We start from the raw sequence: 17,652 nt of genomic DNA, 5'->3' as shown, positions 1-17,652 counted from the left end.
TCTAGCGACTTAATAGGTAAGTGTAGACAGAAAAAAGATTTTTATGTTAAAACAATTAGGTACTTCCGAACTTATGTTACCAGGCTGAAATAACAATAAAAGTATTCAGAAAGCCATTCTTAACATGGAGAGAGGAAAGTGTTTTGCAACTATTCTGTACTTCCACCTAATAATTTAATAAAATAAGATCTCGTAAAATTCGAATTTAACTTAAAAATACGATTTTTAAAAATAGAACAGAAACATAATTGGATAATCATTTAACAATTAAATACAAGAAAATTAGTTTTATTTATTTATTTTTATTTATTTATTTTTTTTCGAATTGAATTATTGTGTTTACGGGTCTCATAAATCACACAAGTATTTTCTTTTTAAGAATAGATGGTTTTGTATTACTCTACACATAGATTCGAAAAAGTTGTCAAAAAAACAAATATATAACAAATAAATGTTATCAAAGGCAAGATAAGTTACTTTTCTACCTAACTGGATAATTTTCTAGTGTTTTAATTTAATGTAACATGTTTATTCAGCTCGAAAAACATACAGTGTTTACCGATGTATTTGAAAATTGTAAATTGCGCCCGAAGTTTCACACGGTAAGTTTGAGAAAAGGAGTTAAAAAAAAAACTAGACAAAATACTGTTAGAAACTCGCTCAAATATGTTACCGTTACATATATTCAGTGGGTTTTAACAGTATTTTGTATATATATTTTTTAAATTTTAACTCCTTTTCTCAAACTTACCGTATGAAAGAGAGAGTCGGGAACCATTTTAACTTTTACAAAACATCGGTAAACACTGTTTTTTAGCTGAATAAACATGTTAAATTAAATAAAAACACTAGAAAATTATCCAGTTAGGTAGAAAAGTAACTTACCTTGCCTTTGATAACATTTATTTGTTATATATTTGTTTTTGACAACTTTTTCGAATCTATGTGTACAGTAATACAAACCCAAAAAACACTAATCTTTTATCCCATGAATAAAAAATAAACCAAATAAATTTGAAATTCACATTTTATATTCACGTCTTTTATAAATCATATAGAATCAATATTTTTATTGCAAAAAAAATAAAAAAATGAATAAACATAATTTAATATTTAAGGTTATTAAAAAAAAATCGGATTAGAAATGTAAACAAAAAATATTTAAAAACTTACCTTTCATTCCAGTTTCAATACGAAAAAAAAAATTGGGTTGAATTCTTTGTTCTTTTGTGTTCAAAACAGAACATTTGTTAGGATTTCTTTAGTAAATTGATACAACTTTTGTTTTGTGTGTCCAATTCATTAGGAAATAAAATATATTAAAATATAAGAGAATCAAAAACACGAAATTATTTAAATAGAAAATCAACTTCTAAAGAACAAAGAAGTTAAGGTCATCGTAATAACACGGTGAAATCATTATTTCGTTCCTCGTGTAAAAACGTCTGTTTATTATTAAAACGTATCGAATTGTTTTCCTATCAAGTTCGGATTATATTTGTCAATGTTTAAAGCTTGTTTTCGATATCTTTTGTAAATTTCTCTTTTGTATGTCTATTTCATTAAAAATTAAAATATATGAAAACATAAAAATTAAAATATATGAAAACATAAAAATTAAAATATATGAAAACATAAAAATTAAAATATATGAAAACATAAAAATTAAAATATATGAAAACATAAAAATTCAATTACATGAAAACATAAAAATCAGAAAAAAACTGAACATTTCATTATTATTCTAATAAGTCAAACTACCGTTAACATCCAAAAAGAGAATAGTAGTCTAAATAATTCAATATATAATATAATATAATATAATATGTTATATAATAACACGAGCGCATGGAAGCAAGGAGAACAGCCAAAGTAATTCAGTTCAAACCTTTATTTAGGGTTAAGGTGAATTGATATACACAGTCTACTAGGCGTCAAGAAGGCCGGAATAGGGATCCAGGTGTTATGGTAGGTTGGAGTCCTCTGGTGGTAGGTCTCAGGGAACGAACAGTTATAGGTGACTAAGCACCTTAGAATCAACTGCTGTCGCCGAGAGGGGAGCTCCGCTGATGCTGCTGGAAGTAGCTGAGGGGAACGGCTGTGGCTGCTGCTGCTGCAAAGAGTTTAGGGGATCAGCTGTGGCTGCTGCTAAGGAGAGCTGAGGAGAACTGGCGTGGCTGCTGCTGCTGGGAAGAGCTGAGGAGAATTGGCGTGGCTGCCGCTGCTGCTGATACCGGAGAGAGCTGAAGAGAACTGGCGTAGCTGCTGCTGTTGCTGGGAAGAGCTGAGGAGAACTGGCGTGGCTGCCGCTGCTGCTGATACTGGAGAGAGCTGAAGAGAACTAGCGTTGTTCTTTTTTGTTCACAACAGAAAATTTGTTAGAATTTCTTTAGTAAATTGATACAACTTTCGTTTTTTATGTCAAATTCTTTAAGAAATAAAATATATGAAAATATAAAAGAATCAAAATTAAGAGATGAAAAACACGAAATTATTAATTTGATTTTACGCAGACGAATTTGAATAAATAATAACCCGACGCTTTTTCATTAAAGTTTCGATAAATTTGCACGTTTTTTTTTTTAATACGCACGTTAAAGTTATTTCAAATTATTACAAATACAAAATTGAATAACATGAAAATTATTTAACAGGAACATTTTTATTAAGCATCTTGCTCTCGAAACAAAATATTGAATAAAATGGTACTTGTGCAGTTTTGCATAGACATTAAAAAATGAAAAATATTGAATAAAATTTAACACGAACAAACAAAATATTGAATAAAATAATTATTTAAGAACATTTGTTTTAAGCATATTGCTCTCGAATGCATTTAATGATGCGAGGAAATGCGAGCTCCTTCTCGCGTCGTCTCCACAACTCTTCCATGAGATGAGTGGAACAAATTCTCATTTGTCGCTAACTCTCCTAAGCTTTCTTTTTATGTGGGACCAAAATCCCTTCACAGTTTGTGTGTGGACTGATGAGTCTACTGGATTTATGAAATTTTGTTCGTAGAGCACCTTATCGTGACTATACATGCTGGGCATACTTCCGTGGGCCGCCCATCCGTCACTGGATCCTGGTCCCTGGCAGAATCCAAGATCTTATAATTGGAAATAGTGTGTCGTCCCGATCCCTTCGTTCTACCACTGTAAGGTTGCATCAACTACTTCCTCTTTCTACGGCTCCAAAAACCCACACTCCATTTTCTGCTCTCCCTCTATTATATTTCCTTCTGAAGAATAGAGACTCGTCGATCTCAACTTCTTTTGGTACATTTGTCTCTATTTGCATTCCACCCAGCATCATTGGGTTGTCTATGATATCTTTTGCACAGACTTCTCGGATGAAAGACATCCAGTCAACTACTGTGTGTTCCGATACACCGATTTCATCTTTTATTCTGCGCTGGATCATTTCCATGCTCCACCAGAATATTAATGTCAGCAACTTACTTATCGGCAAGCGGCTTCTTTCGAAGAAGGAGCCTTTCCTGACAGTGGCTGTGGATTTGCAAGAATCTGAGGGACAATTCCACACATATCCATCAGAAGTTTTTGACCGTTTATGCAGTTACGATTGTTGCAACTTTGGCATACGCTGGTATTCCGTATCAGGCCTAAAGAAGCTGCAGCGTGTAGCTGATCAGTTCCAATGACTTCGGTAAACTTTGCAAATGTCCAACTCGTTTCATGTATTTCGGCAATTGTTAACACACGGTTAACAATTTCTGTTCTCATATTGAACAGATAAATAAAAATAAATAAATAATATAAAGATAAATTAATTAATTTGTAATAACTAGAAAGAACTTTAAAAAATTAAAACGTGCAAATTAAATAAATTAATTAATTGTGTATTTGTAATAACTTGAAATAACTTTAACGTGCGTATTAAAACAAACGTGCAAATTTATCGAAACTTTAATGAAAAAGCGACCGCGTGCTTTTTAGACGGTGTATTTTATTCAATTTCGTTTGCATAAAATCAAATTAATATGAACGCGTACCTGCTTAGACGGTGTCATAGTAAATTGTGAACCGCCAAGAGTTATCGAACATTTTCGGGACAAAGTAAAACACTGCCGTTTGGTCTTCCTGGTTATTCATTTATTTATTTTCATGTGTTACATATAGGGGGGGGTAATTCTGTGGTATCTTTTGGTAGTCCCTAGTGAATAATGGCTAAATTCATCGGAGAATCAAAATACTTCGAGCATCATAAACTAATAAACAACATTTTTTTTATGTTTTTTGTTTTTAAAGTTTTACTTTTTTCATTGTTAATAAACTTGTGTGTAAAAAGTGTTTTGGTGTTTTGATTGTTTTCATTAATTTGAGAACACTTCGAGGAAAATATATGGGTTTGTATTACTGTACTCATAGATTCGAAAAAGTTGTCAAAAACAAATATATAACAAATAAATGTTATCAATTCGTGGCAATTCGCCGGGAATTTAGGAATTCCTTTAGTTCATCCGACATGAAGGCCGTGCCCCGGTCAGAGTGCACAAAAGATGGATTTCCAAAAACGGGGAATAGGTTGGTCAAATGCTTCTTTACCGTAGCTGCTGAGACGTCTGCGCAAGGGTAGGCGAACGGGAAACGAGAATATTCATCCACAACGGTCAGTATGTACCTGTTGCGAGAGTTGGAAGGTAGAGGTCCTTTGAAATCCATACTTAGTCTCTCGAACGGTTTGCTCGCCTTTATGAGGGGTTGGGAGGACACTTTAATAAATCTTGGTTTTATCTCGGAACACACCTGGCAAGACCTAGTCATATCCCTTATGTCTTCCACCGAGTAGGGCAAGTTCTTACTTCGAATGAAATGCAGCATTCGAGTCACTCCAGGGTGACATAAGCTCCTGTGTAGATCGAACAATTTGTTATTCATTTTTGCGGATGAACAAATTCGAGACAGTGCATCGGCGGCCGCGTTTTGTTTTCCGGGGCGATACACTATATCGTAGCTGAAGCAGGCAAGCTCTAATTTCCACCTAGTAATTTTCTCATTTTTTATTTTACTTTTACCTTTAGGGTTTAGCATGAAGGAGACAGATTTTTGGTCGGTGATGAGCTTGAAATGCTTCCCGAGTAGCAAGTGTCGCCATTTTCTGATCGCTTCTACAATGGCATAGGCTTCTTTTTCTACAGCAGAATGCTTTTGTTCTGTAGGCGTTAGGGTTCTTGAAAAGAAAGCCGCGGGCCGACCGTTTTGGGTTAGTGAAGCAGCAATAGCATGTTCGGAAGCATCCGTTTCAATTTCAAGGGGGGAGTCCGAATCTATACTAGTCAGCGAGGATTTGGCAATTTCTTTTTTTAGGTGGAAGAAAGCATCCGACTGTCTCTCAGAGAGGGGAAAACTAGTTACTCTAGTCAGGGGATGTAATTTCTCAGAAAAATTGGGTATCCACCTTGAATAGTGGGAGAACATTCCCATCGCTCGACGGAGGGAAGAGAGGTTTTTTGGTACTGGTAGGTCCATCAATCCTTTAAGTCTGTCAGGGTCGGGTTTTACTGACCCTTTACTTATGCTATACCCAAGCAAATTCACGGAGCCGAGTGAATAGTAGCATTTACTTGCATTCAAAGTTAAGCCATACTTTGCCACACTATCCAGGAATCTTTTCAAATTGTTGTCATGGTCCGCCTGGTTTCGTCCACATATAGTGACATTATCAATATAAGCGTAGGTACCTAGAAGGTTTTCACGCTTTATCATGTCATCCATCACTCGCTGGAAACTCGCCACACCATTGGTCACTCCGAAAGGGATTCGACGAAACTGATACAGGGACCCAGCAGCTTCAAAGGCTGTATATTTCCGTTCTTCGGGTTTTATCGCGACTTGATGATAAGCACTGTCAGGTCTAATGTGCTAAATACTTGGTAGCTGGCAATCTCGTTCACCATGTCCTATATCCGCGGAAGGGGGTAAGCATCCAATAACGTAAAGCGGTTTATTGTCTGCGAATAGTCGACGACAAGTCTTTTCTTGTGATTTTCAGGCGATATTACTAGTGATTGGGATCGCCAAGGGGATTGCGAGGGTTCTATAATGCCTTCTTTCAGCATACGTTTTACTTCTGACTGAATGAATTTCGAGTCAGGTAGGCTATGTCTTCTGGATTTTATAGCTACCGGACGGCAGTCTGAAGTTAGATTCGCAAAAAGGGAGGGATAGCCAATGTTGTTCATAGCAGTAAGTCCACACACAGTAAGGGGAGTAAGTGATCCCCCAAAAGGTATTTCTATTGAAGAAAGTCGACATAGAAAATCATGCCCGAGAATGACATCGCAGCACAAGTCTGGCATAACAGAAAGCCTCACCTTATGGTATTCTCTATCTTTCAAACGGAGGGATGCTATACAATGTCCTAAGGTACTGGATGAATGGGAACTGCTAGCCATGAAGATTCGTTCAGTACTTGGCGAGATAGCGATCCCCAGCTTCTTAACTTGGTCCGGGTGTATAAAGTTTTCAGTGCTACCGGTGTCTATGAGTATTTTTACCGTTTTACCCCTTATTCTCCCACATAATGTCGAACGAGACAGGCTTTCCGAAAAATTATGAGTAGAGAGAGAAGCGATAATAGACTTACCGGGGTTGGTAGCAGCGGCGGCGGCGACAACGGCGGACGATTTGCAAACACGTGCGAAATGCCCTTTTTTATTACAGTTCTTACAGAAGGCGTTTCGCGCGGGACACTCAGATCTGTTGTGCTTCCCTCTTCCACAGAAGTAACAGCATGCGACAGCGGCTACTATCCGTTCGGGTGTGGAGGGTGCGGTTGCGGTGATGTTTGTTTCCTCGGCTCGGGTAGACGCGCTTACGGCATTCGTTCGAGAATAGGACGCTAATTGTTTCTGAGCCGTTTCCATAACGAGTGCCTGGTTGTAAGCGGCTTTTAAGTCCAGCGACCCATTCTCTAAAAGTCTTTGTCGAATATAGTTCGATGACATTCCATTTATAAATGCGTCTCGAACGTATTCATCTCTCGCTTGCGTCTCCGAGACGGCACGAAATTCACAATCCTTGGCAAGGGTTTTTAACGACTGTAAATATTGGTCGATGCTTTCGTCCGTTTGTTGACGGCGAGTGGCCAAAAGATGCCTACAAAAGATGCTATTTTTAGGCTGAATAAAAATGGTGTCCAGTATGTCCATCGCGGAATTAAAACAGTCCACGTCAGAAATATTCTTGAAGATAGTTGGAGAGACGAGATTAACGAGGAGGCTGAATTTAAGTCTGTCAGTCAGAGGAGTTTGTTGAGTTTCACCGGCAGCGTCGAGAAAGATGGCAAACGATTTTTTCCAATGTGTCCAGATATCTGCGGCGTCGGGTTGGCTGGGATCTAGATGTAGCCGTTCTGGTTTTAAATATTTCTCCATAGTGAGGAGAGGATATAGTTCAATAAATTGTGATGAAAGGAGAGACCAACGAGAACAGAATAAGGCAAAGAGTGGAGTAACTGCTCAAGTGGGCTATATTGAACTAAATCCTCACATGAGGAGTCCATGAGAGAAGCGTGCGTACCACGAGGAGACTCTCGAAAAAGGAGGAATCAGGTAAAGGGAGGGGGGCTGTACAGGAAGTAGGAAAAGGGAGATAATCAACGGATGTTGATGGGAGAGTTCTTCTGATTTCACCACACGTTATATCCGTTAAACAATAATCTCATGTGAGTAAATGATTTTATTTTATTTTTATTTATTTTTCAAAAAAAGGCTGTGAAGAGCATAGCGATCGTGGTGTAAAAAGTATTTGAATCTCCGCAAATGTCAACCTTACATCATAGCTCGTGCGGAAGTTACAACAGTATATGATTGACTCAACAGGCTATACCGTCGGATGAAAGAAACATTCACATCGGACCTAAATCGTGGCAGAATGAGGATATAGTCTACGGTAATCATGTGGGACCACTCATAACGGAAGACTGATGCTAAACGGACCCTGGTAACGTCATGGGGAGCAGCATGACAGTTATGCGCCTTGGCGGAAGAATTAAAGAATCAGTCAATGGCAGGGCACAAAAGATGCTGATCGGAAGAATCATTAAATGATCAACGATCAGGTTCAACTAGTCTAATTGAGAAATTACTGCGATTTGTTTGTAGACGTTGCTCACACAGGTAATATTATCCGAGCTATCGAAATATTAAATATTACTCCAAATCAAACCAGAATTCCATACCGCAGCAACCGCCACATGGGTAACCAAGGGACGCTACTTGGTGTGCCGGCAATGACCACAGCTATCGACAAGTTTACTACAGCACCAAAACATAAGCTAGCAAAATATAGACATACCATCAAAATATCCACCTTTAATGTACGGACACTTCAATCCACATCTCAAATATCAGAACTTGTTGCTTCATCCAAAGAACACGATATCGATATTGTGTGTATTCAAGAGCAACATCTCTTCCACAACGACATGGACATAAAGTACCATGAAATTGGTAATAGCTGGACACTAGTATCAGCGTCAGCATGGAAAAATTTGACAAATAGTATCGTTGGGGGAGTAGGACTTCTGCTTAGCCCTCGAGCATTGAAATCATTGAAAAGTGCTGAGAAGATAACACAAAGGATAATTCTTGCTACCTTCAGTGGTAATCCTGCTACTACTGTTATTTGTTGCTACAGCCCTACCAACGTCAGTGACAAGCAAGAGATCCTGAATTTCTACGATGAACTATCAGCAATAGTGCGCTCAATCCCCAAACATAATTTATTGGTTATCGGATGTGACATGGATGCACATATAGGACGGGAAGACAACAAGCATAAGTTCTCTTTCCATGATTGAACAAACCGAAATAGAGAGTATCTATTAACTTTTCTCCTTGAAAATAACCTACAATGCATGAATACCCGTTTTCAGAAAAGACCCGGTAAGGTGTGGACCCATCAATCTCCAAATGGAGACAAGGCACAACTGGACTATCTTTTTATGAATAAGAAGTGGATCAATAGCTGTTATAACGGTGAAGCTTATAACAGTTTCTATGGTGTGTCTACTGATCATAGGATTGTAACCTCTAAGTTGAAGTTAAGCCTCCGAGCGAACAAAACTAAAAACATCATCTAGACAGCCCTACAACTAGTCAACGTTGTCACATGACAATCAAATCAAACAGAGATTCATCTGCGAAACAGATTTGATGCTTTACAAGCACAAGTGCAGGAACCAACTGCTAATACCACCTACGAAAACTTCGTTAGATCGCACCAAGAAGAAGGAAAGAAGTGTATACCTCTGAAGCCCAAGGTAAAGCGTAGAAAAATGATAAAATAATATTAAAACGAGAAAAGTTAGAAAACATAATCAAAAAGCAACATAAATACCCCACTCAACAGAATACAAAATTAAGGAAGCTTAGTATGATGTACCTATCAGAACAACAGAAGTATGTTCAAGAACAAATAGATCGAATCCAGAATGAAGCAGATACCAAACAATCGTATCTGGCTTTGCAAGTAGTAAATGAGATATCTGGGCGCAAACGACCTGCCAAAGCTAAGTTAAAGGCAAACACTCCGGAAAATGCGTGTTCGAAATGGAAAGCACATTTTGAAAAGCTACTCGGAAACAAATCCGAAGTAACAGAACAACCAATTCAGCTGATTGTTGTACAGGAACTCGATATTGAGAAGGGTGATTTTACAATGGAGGAACTTCTAAATGTACTAAAGAAGACCAAGAATCGTAAAGGTGCAGGATTAGATAACATACCTCCTGAAGTATGGAAGACAGGTGGTTCCAATGACATACTTCTTGATTCATGCAATTCTGTGTATAATAAAAAAATTATTAGTATATCGAGGGAAGGATGCATACTTCCCTTCCCCAAGAAGGATTACCTAAGCATACCAAACAACTACAGAGGAATAAAACTCACTCTAATTTCAGCAAAAATCTACAATGCCATGCTTCTCAACCGTATCCAACCAAAGATCGAAGAAGTGCTCAGAAAGAACCAAAATGGATTTAGAAAGAATCGCTCTACTACTAGTCAAATACTTACTGTTAGGAGACTGATTGAACGAGTCAAAGCAAAAAACATTGAGGCAGTCATGATCTTTGCAGATTTCTCCCAAGCATTCGACTCCGTACATAGAATATTTCGACATTCGCACTGGGGTTCTACAAGGAAATACTCTTGCCCCTTTTCTTTTCATTGTCTGTCTTGACGTTGTACTTCGCACCTCTGTTGATATACACAACATGCTAGGCTTCACTCTAAATGAATCCATAAACAAACGTCATCAATCAGCACACATAACTGATGCAAATTATGCAGACGATATTGCTTTGTTCGCGAACAACACTGCTGCTGCGCAAATACTGTTACGTAAGCTAGAAAATCTGCAAATAACATTGGTCTCCACATAAATGCGGATGAGACAAAGTTTATGACTTTAAATGTGAAGGGAGAGATCAGGGCTTTGGTTGGATCAACAGTGAAATAAGTCGCTGATTTTACGTATCTGGGCAGCAACTTAGTTTCCACAGAGAGAGATATCGGAATTCGCATCTCAAAAGCATGAAGTTCTTCAGGGCAATGGTACAGCCTGTGTTTTTTACGGTGCTACAACCTTACACTCACCAAAAGATTGGAAAGAAAACTAGATGGCATATACACCCGTATGCTAAGAACAATATTAAATATATCTTGGCAAAATCATCCCACGAAGCAGTAACTTTATGGCAATCTACCTGCCATATCTAATACCATCAGAGACAGACGCCTACGATTTGCCGGTTATTGTCTGAGGAGTAAGCATGAATTAGTGAGTGATGTATTGCTATGGACTCCACGACACGGACGCGCAAGCAGAGGACGACCTAGATCCACGTACATCCAACAAATAGCACACAACGCCAACTGTGAACCTGAAGATCTGAGGCAACTGATGGAAGACAGGAAACTCTGGAGAGGAATAATCACAAGGAGCCCGTCATGATAATGATGATGATTGCACAGTAAAGGCTGTATAGGTTCTATTGCTTTGGACGTTTCTGTTATCATGTTGTAAAGTTTTTTTTCTCTGTACATACTTTGTTTTTGAAGTTGGAGAGTCATGTTGCATATGTAATCCGGTTTAGTTCCGTGAAAGATATTTTGCAAGATATAAGTCTTGTAAGTGCGATGTTTTTGTTTTTTAATAACTACCTTGATATTTTAATTTTTGGCAGTTGAGGTTTTTCCTCCATATTCATAAACTCCACTTCCGCAATGGTGTTATAAGGTTTTTCTTCCTCCAGACTCAATTGTTCATCTTCTTGAGATGATGATAGTTGTTCAATTGTTGATAACAGTGGAGAATAACTACGTGGTTGATGGTAGTGGGGGACCTAACGAGGATTTTTTGACATAGTAGATCTTGATAGTGAAGTGGATTGGCGCTTTTTGTCCCCAGTGTAAGTTATGGTATTTTTTCACTAAATTTGATTTTGAAAACATGATTATCCATATATTTTGTTATTGTATACCTGATCATACGTTGATCATCGAACAAGATTATCAACTTAGTATTAAATAATATGGCATTTTACCCCCGAAGTTTTAGTCGTAAACCACAAGCAACTTAAACAAAGTTTATTTCATGCTAAGAGAAACGTCACCTACTTTACAAGAATAGAACATTTATCTCGTGTTACTTTTGTAAAAGATACTTCTAAGTTCTATGGTTTCTGGCAGAAAATGTTGACTTTTGAAAAGCCACATACTTTTCTGTGTGCAATTTTATTTATTTGAACATAAAAATATATTTCACAAATATAAATATCATCTTAATACAATTTTATTTAAATTTGATTAAGAGTAAAACATATGAAAACAAATTCCAATCAGAGTAAAACACATGCAAACTAATACCATCAAATTCCAATCAATGCAACAATTCTAATATTATAGTTACAAAACGTTTCTAATATATTTCTACTGTTACTTCATTGTAATCGTATAATATCTAGACTAATAAGTTCCTAGTTACAATAATCAACTTCCGATCACTTGCAGTACAAACATTTTCATAGTCGTAAAATTGTCCAATCTTAATCATATACAAAAATAGTTTTAATCTTAACATAATACATTATTTTACAACAAATGTATTATAGAAAAAATACAACTGAAAACATCTTATTATTGGTTTATATTTTATTACTTTTCTGTTAACGTGTAATAATATCAAAGAAATAAGTTCCTTGTGAACACAATCAACTTTCGATCGCTTGTAAAACAAATAAAAAGGCGTGGTTTAATCTTATCTTACTACAAAATAATCCTGTTTTATACAATAAGGTTTCATATACAAAGAAAATACAATTGAAAAACTTTATTATTGGTTTATATGCACACCTAATAGACTAACATACTTAAAAACAACGATTATTTATCAATAACTTTTAACATTGGATGAATAATAGATTAAATTTATACATTAATAAAATAATTTTATTACTTATCTGTTAGTCAACTGACAATCGATGAAAACTGAACTCAAAAATAAAGAAATTAAATTTCATGAAACATTTTAAACATTTAATAGAGTTGACACTGTAGACATACAAATATTGTAGAAGAAATAGCGATATAGAAAAATCTTTGATAAAATGTGTTGACTATGTTTTACAAAAATATTCTCAGGTTAATGTAAACATAATCAGTTATAAACATATTCTAATTAATTTAACTAATGTCAATATTGAATTTGGTTGATTTAATATTTTATACTCACTTTTTCTGAATTGATTGAGAAGAAGTTATGAAAATATGAAGATTAAAAAATGGACTAATTTAATTCATTGCTGAACACTAATAAGAGTGTTTCCGACAGATCAAACAACTAAAAATATAAAATGGCAACCGACTATTCGATGAGTTAATATCCAATGTGTTATCGTGTCAATAACTAAGATTTCTTAACTGTAAAGTCAAAGATAATAGAGTTTATCTTCCTACAGTTTTGCTACAGCTTATCTTATTAAAAAAATGGGTATATTTTTCATATTTTTCATGAGTCCAATTGCTTTTATGACAATAATTATATTACTTGCAAGTTTACTTTATTTTCAAGTTATTCAAATATACTAAGAGTGAGGCAGATTATCATATGCGTTTTTCTAATCCAAATAATGCTTAGCTTTTTTAAATCATTTTGTTCTAATCAACATTCTGCTTGTTTGTAAATGCTAGACATCAGCGATTGGTATTATCCAATTATGCTTAGATTTCTCTGTACCTTTCAACAAACCTCAACAGTTAACAACTGTTTCTTGATCCCAAAACAGCTCCTCCAGCAGGTTGAGAACTTTTCTCACTCACCTTCACCCCAAACAAAGCACTTGGACGTAAGGGGCTACTAATTGAATGATACATAAGATTAACATACTGGTTTAGGTTACATTTGAACTTCTGCATACCAGTACAGTTTGGGGAGCAGACAACATGAAGAGAATTCCAAAGTCTAGCTGTTCTTAGGAAGAAGCTATTTGAGTAGAACACTTTCTGGCATTTAGGTACCTCAACAATGAAGGGGTGTGATTTTGTTATCAAGCGGATTTGCCAATGATGTGTACGTCGAGAGGACACAAGTGCAATGAGTTCAGCAGAGCACATTCAATTAAAATACTTGTAAAACAAGCACGGAGGTGCAGCATTGCAGCGATGGGACAGGGGTTGGAGCCTAGTTGACAAAGTGGAACTTATTAGATTGTAGATTTTATCCAAGAATAGTAGTAGATGCACCATCCCAGATGTGGCAATAATACTTCATACATGGGCGAATAGTGGCCTAACAGAGGTACAGAATACTCTCAAATGTAAGCAGTTTCTAGCAAGATAGAGGTAGCCCACCTTCCTTGCAGCAGGTTTCGCAATGTGCTCAATGTATTTATTCCAGTTCATATTTCCTGTGAATGTTAAACCAAGGAGTTTGAAGGAAGAATTCTCAGGTAGTGTTATTTGTCACTGATATCTGTGGTTGGAGAGGGTTTTTTTTGTAATTGTTACAGGAGAGCAGCTTAGTTTGACTACCGTTAAATTTTACCATTCATTTACGTCCCTTCAACTCTGATCTGAGCATTGTATCATCAGCGAATATAACCACCTTGGACTCAATATTATCGCAGAGGTCATTTATGCATCTCAGGAATAATAGTGGTCACAGGATTATGTTGCTTGGAAGGTCCATCAATGACAACCTGAATGGACCTATTGTCTAAGAAGAACCTAATTATATTAAGTATTCGTCCAGTTATACCATATTATTTGATTTTCCTTAGTAGCTCTTTCCTCAATCTGTACTGTTTGTCAAATAGCTTTTGCCAGGTAGTGCACTAGAGCTTTATTGATTAATGTCGCAAAGATTTTAGCGAAAGGGAGGAGGAGGAGGAGGAGAGTTATAGGGCGATAATTGAGAGGATCGGTCCTTTTGCAATAATTCTTGTACTCTGGTACTACAGAGGCCATCTTCCATCTAGTAGGGAAGCAGGATTCAGCGAGACACTTGTAGATTTTGGGGCTAGTTCATCTGGTCATTTCTTAATATAGGAGGAAGGAGATCAGACCCACACACCTGTGAAATATCTAGGTTTTTTGATGACATCGTGGACATGTGATGAAGGGTGATTTTCAGATCACCAATTGTGGTTTCCGTCAGCATAGGGAACTTTGGGAGGGAGAGAATTGTTTGTGCACTCTAGGGCGCATCGCATTGTTTATTGTAAACTGTATTGTTCTTTCTAGCTTTCGAAGCTATTTGTAAGAATAATATTTTGATTAACTTGTCTTCCAATGTCTTTTGTTTATTTTTCTGAAATAAATTTAAATTGTTATATTTTATTTTGTAACATTCTTCTATATCGAAATATTTCAGTCAGGGTGTTCTCTTGATTCATTCTGTCCTGAAGACGCAATATGCAACAATGTTTGGTCGTAAGAAAGTAGGTCCATCTGTATTGTTGAATAGCGTAATATGTCACTCGTTTTGTCTATGAAGTTTGTATCACATTTTAATAGTCATGCACTTCTATCCTGCTTGTTCTTTTTAAATCTAAACATGATTTTGTTAAGCAATAACTGGTTGTTGGTATGAAAACAATTCACCTTTAATCCTGTTTGATTTTCAACAATAACATTTCATAGATGTTGTATGCAAACAATTGAGTGAAGAGCTTTTATATTGTAGTAAGACAGCATTTATTTGATAGATTGTTTTTCTTTTTTCTTTTCATAAGTTTGAATCATAAATGTTACTGTTATGCTTGCCGGCTGTAAAGTTGCATCACTTGAAAGATCGTCTAATGAAAGTAAATAGACACTGTGCTGTGGCAGACAGTGTAAATACTGACAATAGGATTGGGCATCCACACAAGGCCGTAAACGCTGTGTGGCGAAACCTGCACTTACCATTTGCTTGTAAGCAATCAATTTTTAAAAATGCATTTGTAAGACCTGCATTTTAGTTTGATACAAATAGTTTTTCCTCATCAGAATTAAGCTCTTCGAGTAACTGTTAAACGGCCTCGTTGTGTTCTTGTATGCATATGGATTTTTGTGTAGTTCTTTCCGTTTTCATTTGCTGTGTTGCTCATATAACAGGATTTTCCAGTATGACGCCAACAACAAATGTGATTGAGATTTGTAAGTGTAGACTTTCATATCCTGCACTATTTACATTTCTATATCTGTTTATCTTATGCATGGTTTGCTTCAATGAGGCATAGACTCTATTTTTTCGTCGTATAAACATGCTTGATATGCATGTCTTTATCAATTGTTATTTTTGCGACACTTTATTACGAAAGTTTTCAGGTTTTATTTTATATGAATTGCATGAAACTAAGTTGATAACTGGCAAATATTTGATTTTAATACGATTTAAACATATAATCGTCAAAGATTGACGTTTTAATACGAATAAATTTAAATTGACAGAATAAAACTATAAGCATATTTTATCAATTGTGTTTTTCATATCTATCACTAAAATTGATTAATAACAAGAATATACACATATAAAAACAATAATGTTTATATATTGAATATGAATTTTCCTTTGTGTTCATTTCTTGTATGTTTTATTAACGTTGATTTTTCAGAAAAAGAATATCCATACCCTTCACAAGAAATGGCTTTTCACCAGTGTGAATTTTCAAATGTCCACTAATTTTAATTTTTGACAAAAGAAATAAGGACACACTTAACAACAATGCAGTTTTTCCCTTATATGAGTGCTCATATTTGAAATAACGTTGATTTTTCAGGACAAGAATATTCACAGACTTCATAGGAATGTGGCTTTTCACTTGGGTTTTTATTTTACTTCAGTCAAAGTTCGCAGAAATTAAGGGAATCATTTTCATTTTGGTCTCTTGGTCTAAAACTGATTAATAACAAGAATATACACATATGAATTTTCCTTCGTGTTCATTTCTTGTATGTCTTATTAACATTAATTTTCAGAAAAAGAATATCCATATTCTTCTCAAGAATTTTCAAATGTCTCACTAACTTTAATTTTTGATAAAAACAATATCCACACACGTAACAAGAATTTTTTCCTAATATGAGTGGTCATATGTGAAACTAACGTTGGCTTTTGAGAACAAGAATATCCACACATTTCACATGTGGCTTTACACTTAGATTTTATTTTTTCTTCAGTCAAAGTTCTCAGAAAGGAAAAAGCCCACTATCTGGGGTTAACACTTGAAGTCTATATGAGATACATAGATATTCGAATGTTCCATTTAACTTCTTTATTTCTTAAACACTGAGTTAGTAAAGAAATTGAGAACATAATTTGTCTCTCTCCAATCAACCATTTTCATTTGTTGTAGAAAATATCTATCGTTTGCGTCCTTTGTCTTACTGGATTCCAGGACAAGAATCCATCTTATCTGGTTGATTAGCCAGCTTCATGCTGTTACTTGAAGTAATATGACTTTGAGAAGATGCAACATTCTTCGTAAAAGCTTATGTGGGTTATACATAGAAAGGGGATCTTATTTGGGCAGCGAATACTATGCGATTTTGAATATTTTCTCAAGGTTTACTTCTAGGAAAAGTATTTTGAGGTCAGGTTTTTCAGTATGAGTTTTCGAATGACTCACTTACTTTAATTTTTTATGTAATAATATCAACACACTTAAGAAGAATGTGGCTTTTTCCTAATATGAGTGCTCATATGTGAAACTAACGTTGATTTTTGAGAAAAAGAATATCCACAGACGTCACAAGAATGTGGCTTTTCTCCAGTGTGAATTCTAATATGTCTAACTAAGCTTGATTTTTCAGAACAGGAATATCCACAAACTTCACAAGAATGTGGCTTTTCCCCAGTGTGAGTTCTCATATGTCTTATTACGTGTGACTTTTCAGAAAAAGAATATCCACACACTTTACAAACATGTGGCTTTTCTCCAGTGTGCGTTCTCATATGTTTATATAAATACTGTTTTCTAGAACAAGAATATCCACAGATTTTACAAGAATGTGGTTTTTCCCCGGTGTGAGTTCTCATATGTTTCACTAAGTATGATTTTTCAGAACAAGAAAATCCACACACTTCGCAACAATATGGCTTTTCTTTAGTGTGAGTTCTCATATGACTCACTAACCTT

General features: G+C 35.7%; 1 protein-coding gene across 1 annotated transcript; it reads right to left on the bottom strand.

Annotated features, from left to right (window-relative positions):
• Positions 1-5,923: 5,923 nt before the first annotated feature.
• LOC145270258 (uncharacterized) lies at positions 5,924-7,399 on the bottom strand. Its single transcript, XM_080125900.1, has one exon. The coding sequence runs from the start codon at positions 7,397-7,399 to the stop codon at positions 5,924-5,926; it is 1,476 nt and encodes a 491-aa protein (XP_079982026.1).
• Positions 7,400-17,652: the final 10,253 nt, after the last annotated feature.

The sequence above is a fragment of the Euprymna scolopes genome, chromosome 46, assembly GCF_053919585.1.
Source record: "Euprymna scolopes isolate OS-2025 chromosome 46, ASM5391958v1, whole genome shotgun sequence".
Lineage (NCBI taxonomy): Eukaryota > Metazoa > Mollusca > Cephalopoda > Sepiida > Sepiolidae > Euprymna > Euprymna scolopes.
Note: the sequence above shows the minus strand (reverse complement) of the source record. Positions and strands in the feature narration are given on the sequence as shown.

What these genes read in the sequence shown, in the direction of transcription:
- LOC145270258 (XM_080125900.1), bottom strand. Translation starts at nt 7,399, where the DNA reads ATGGAGAAATATTTAAAACCAGAACGGCTACATCTAGATCCCAGCCAA.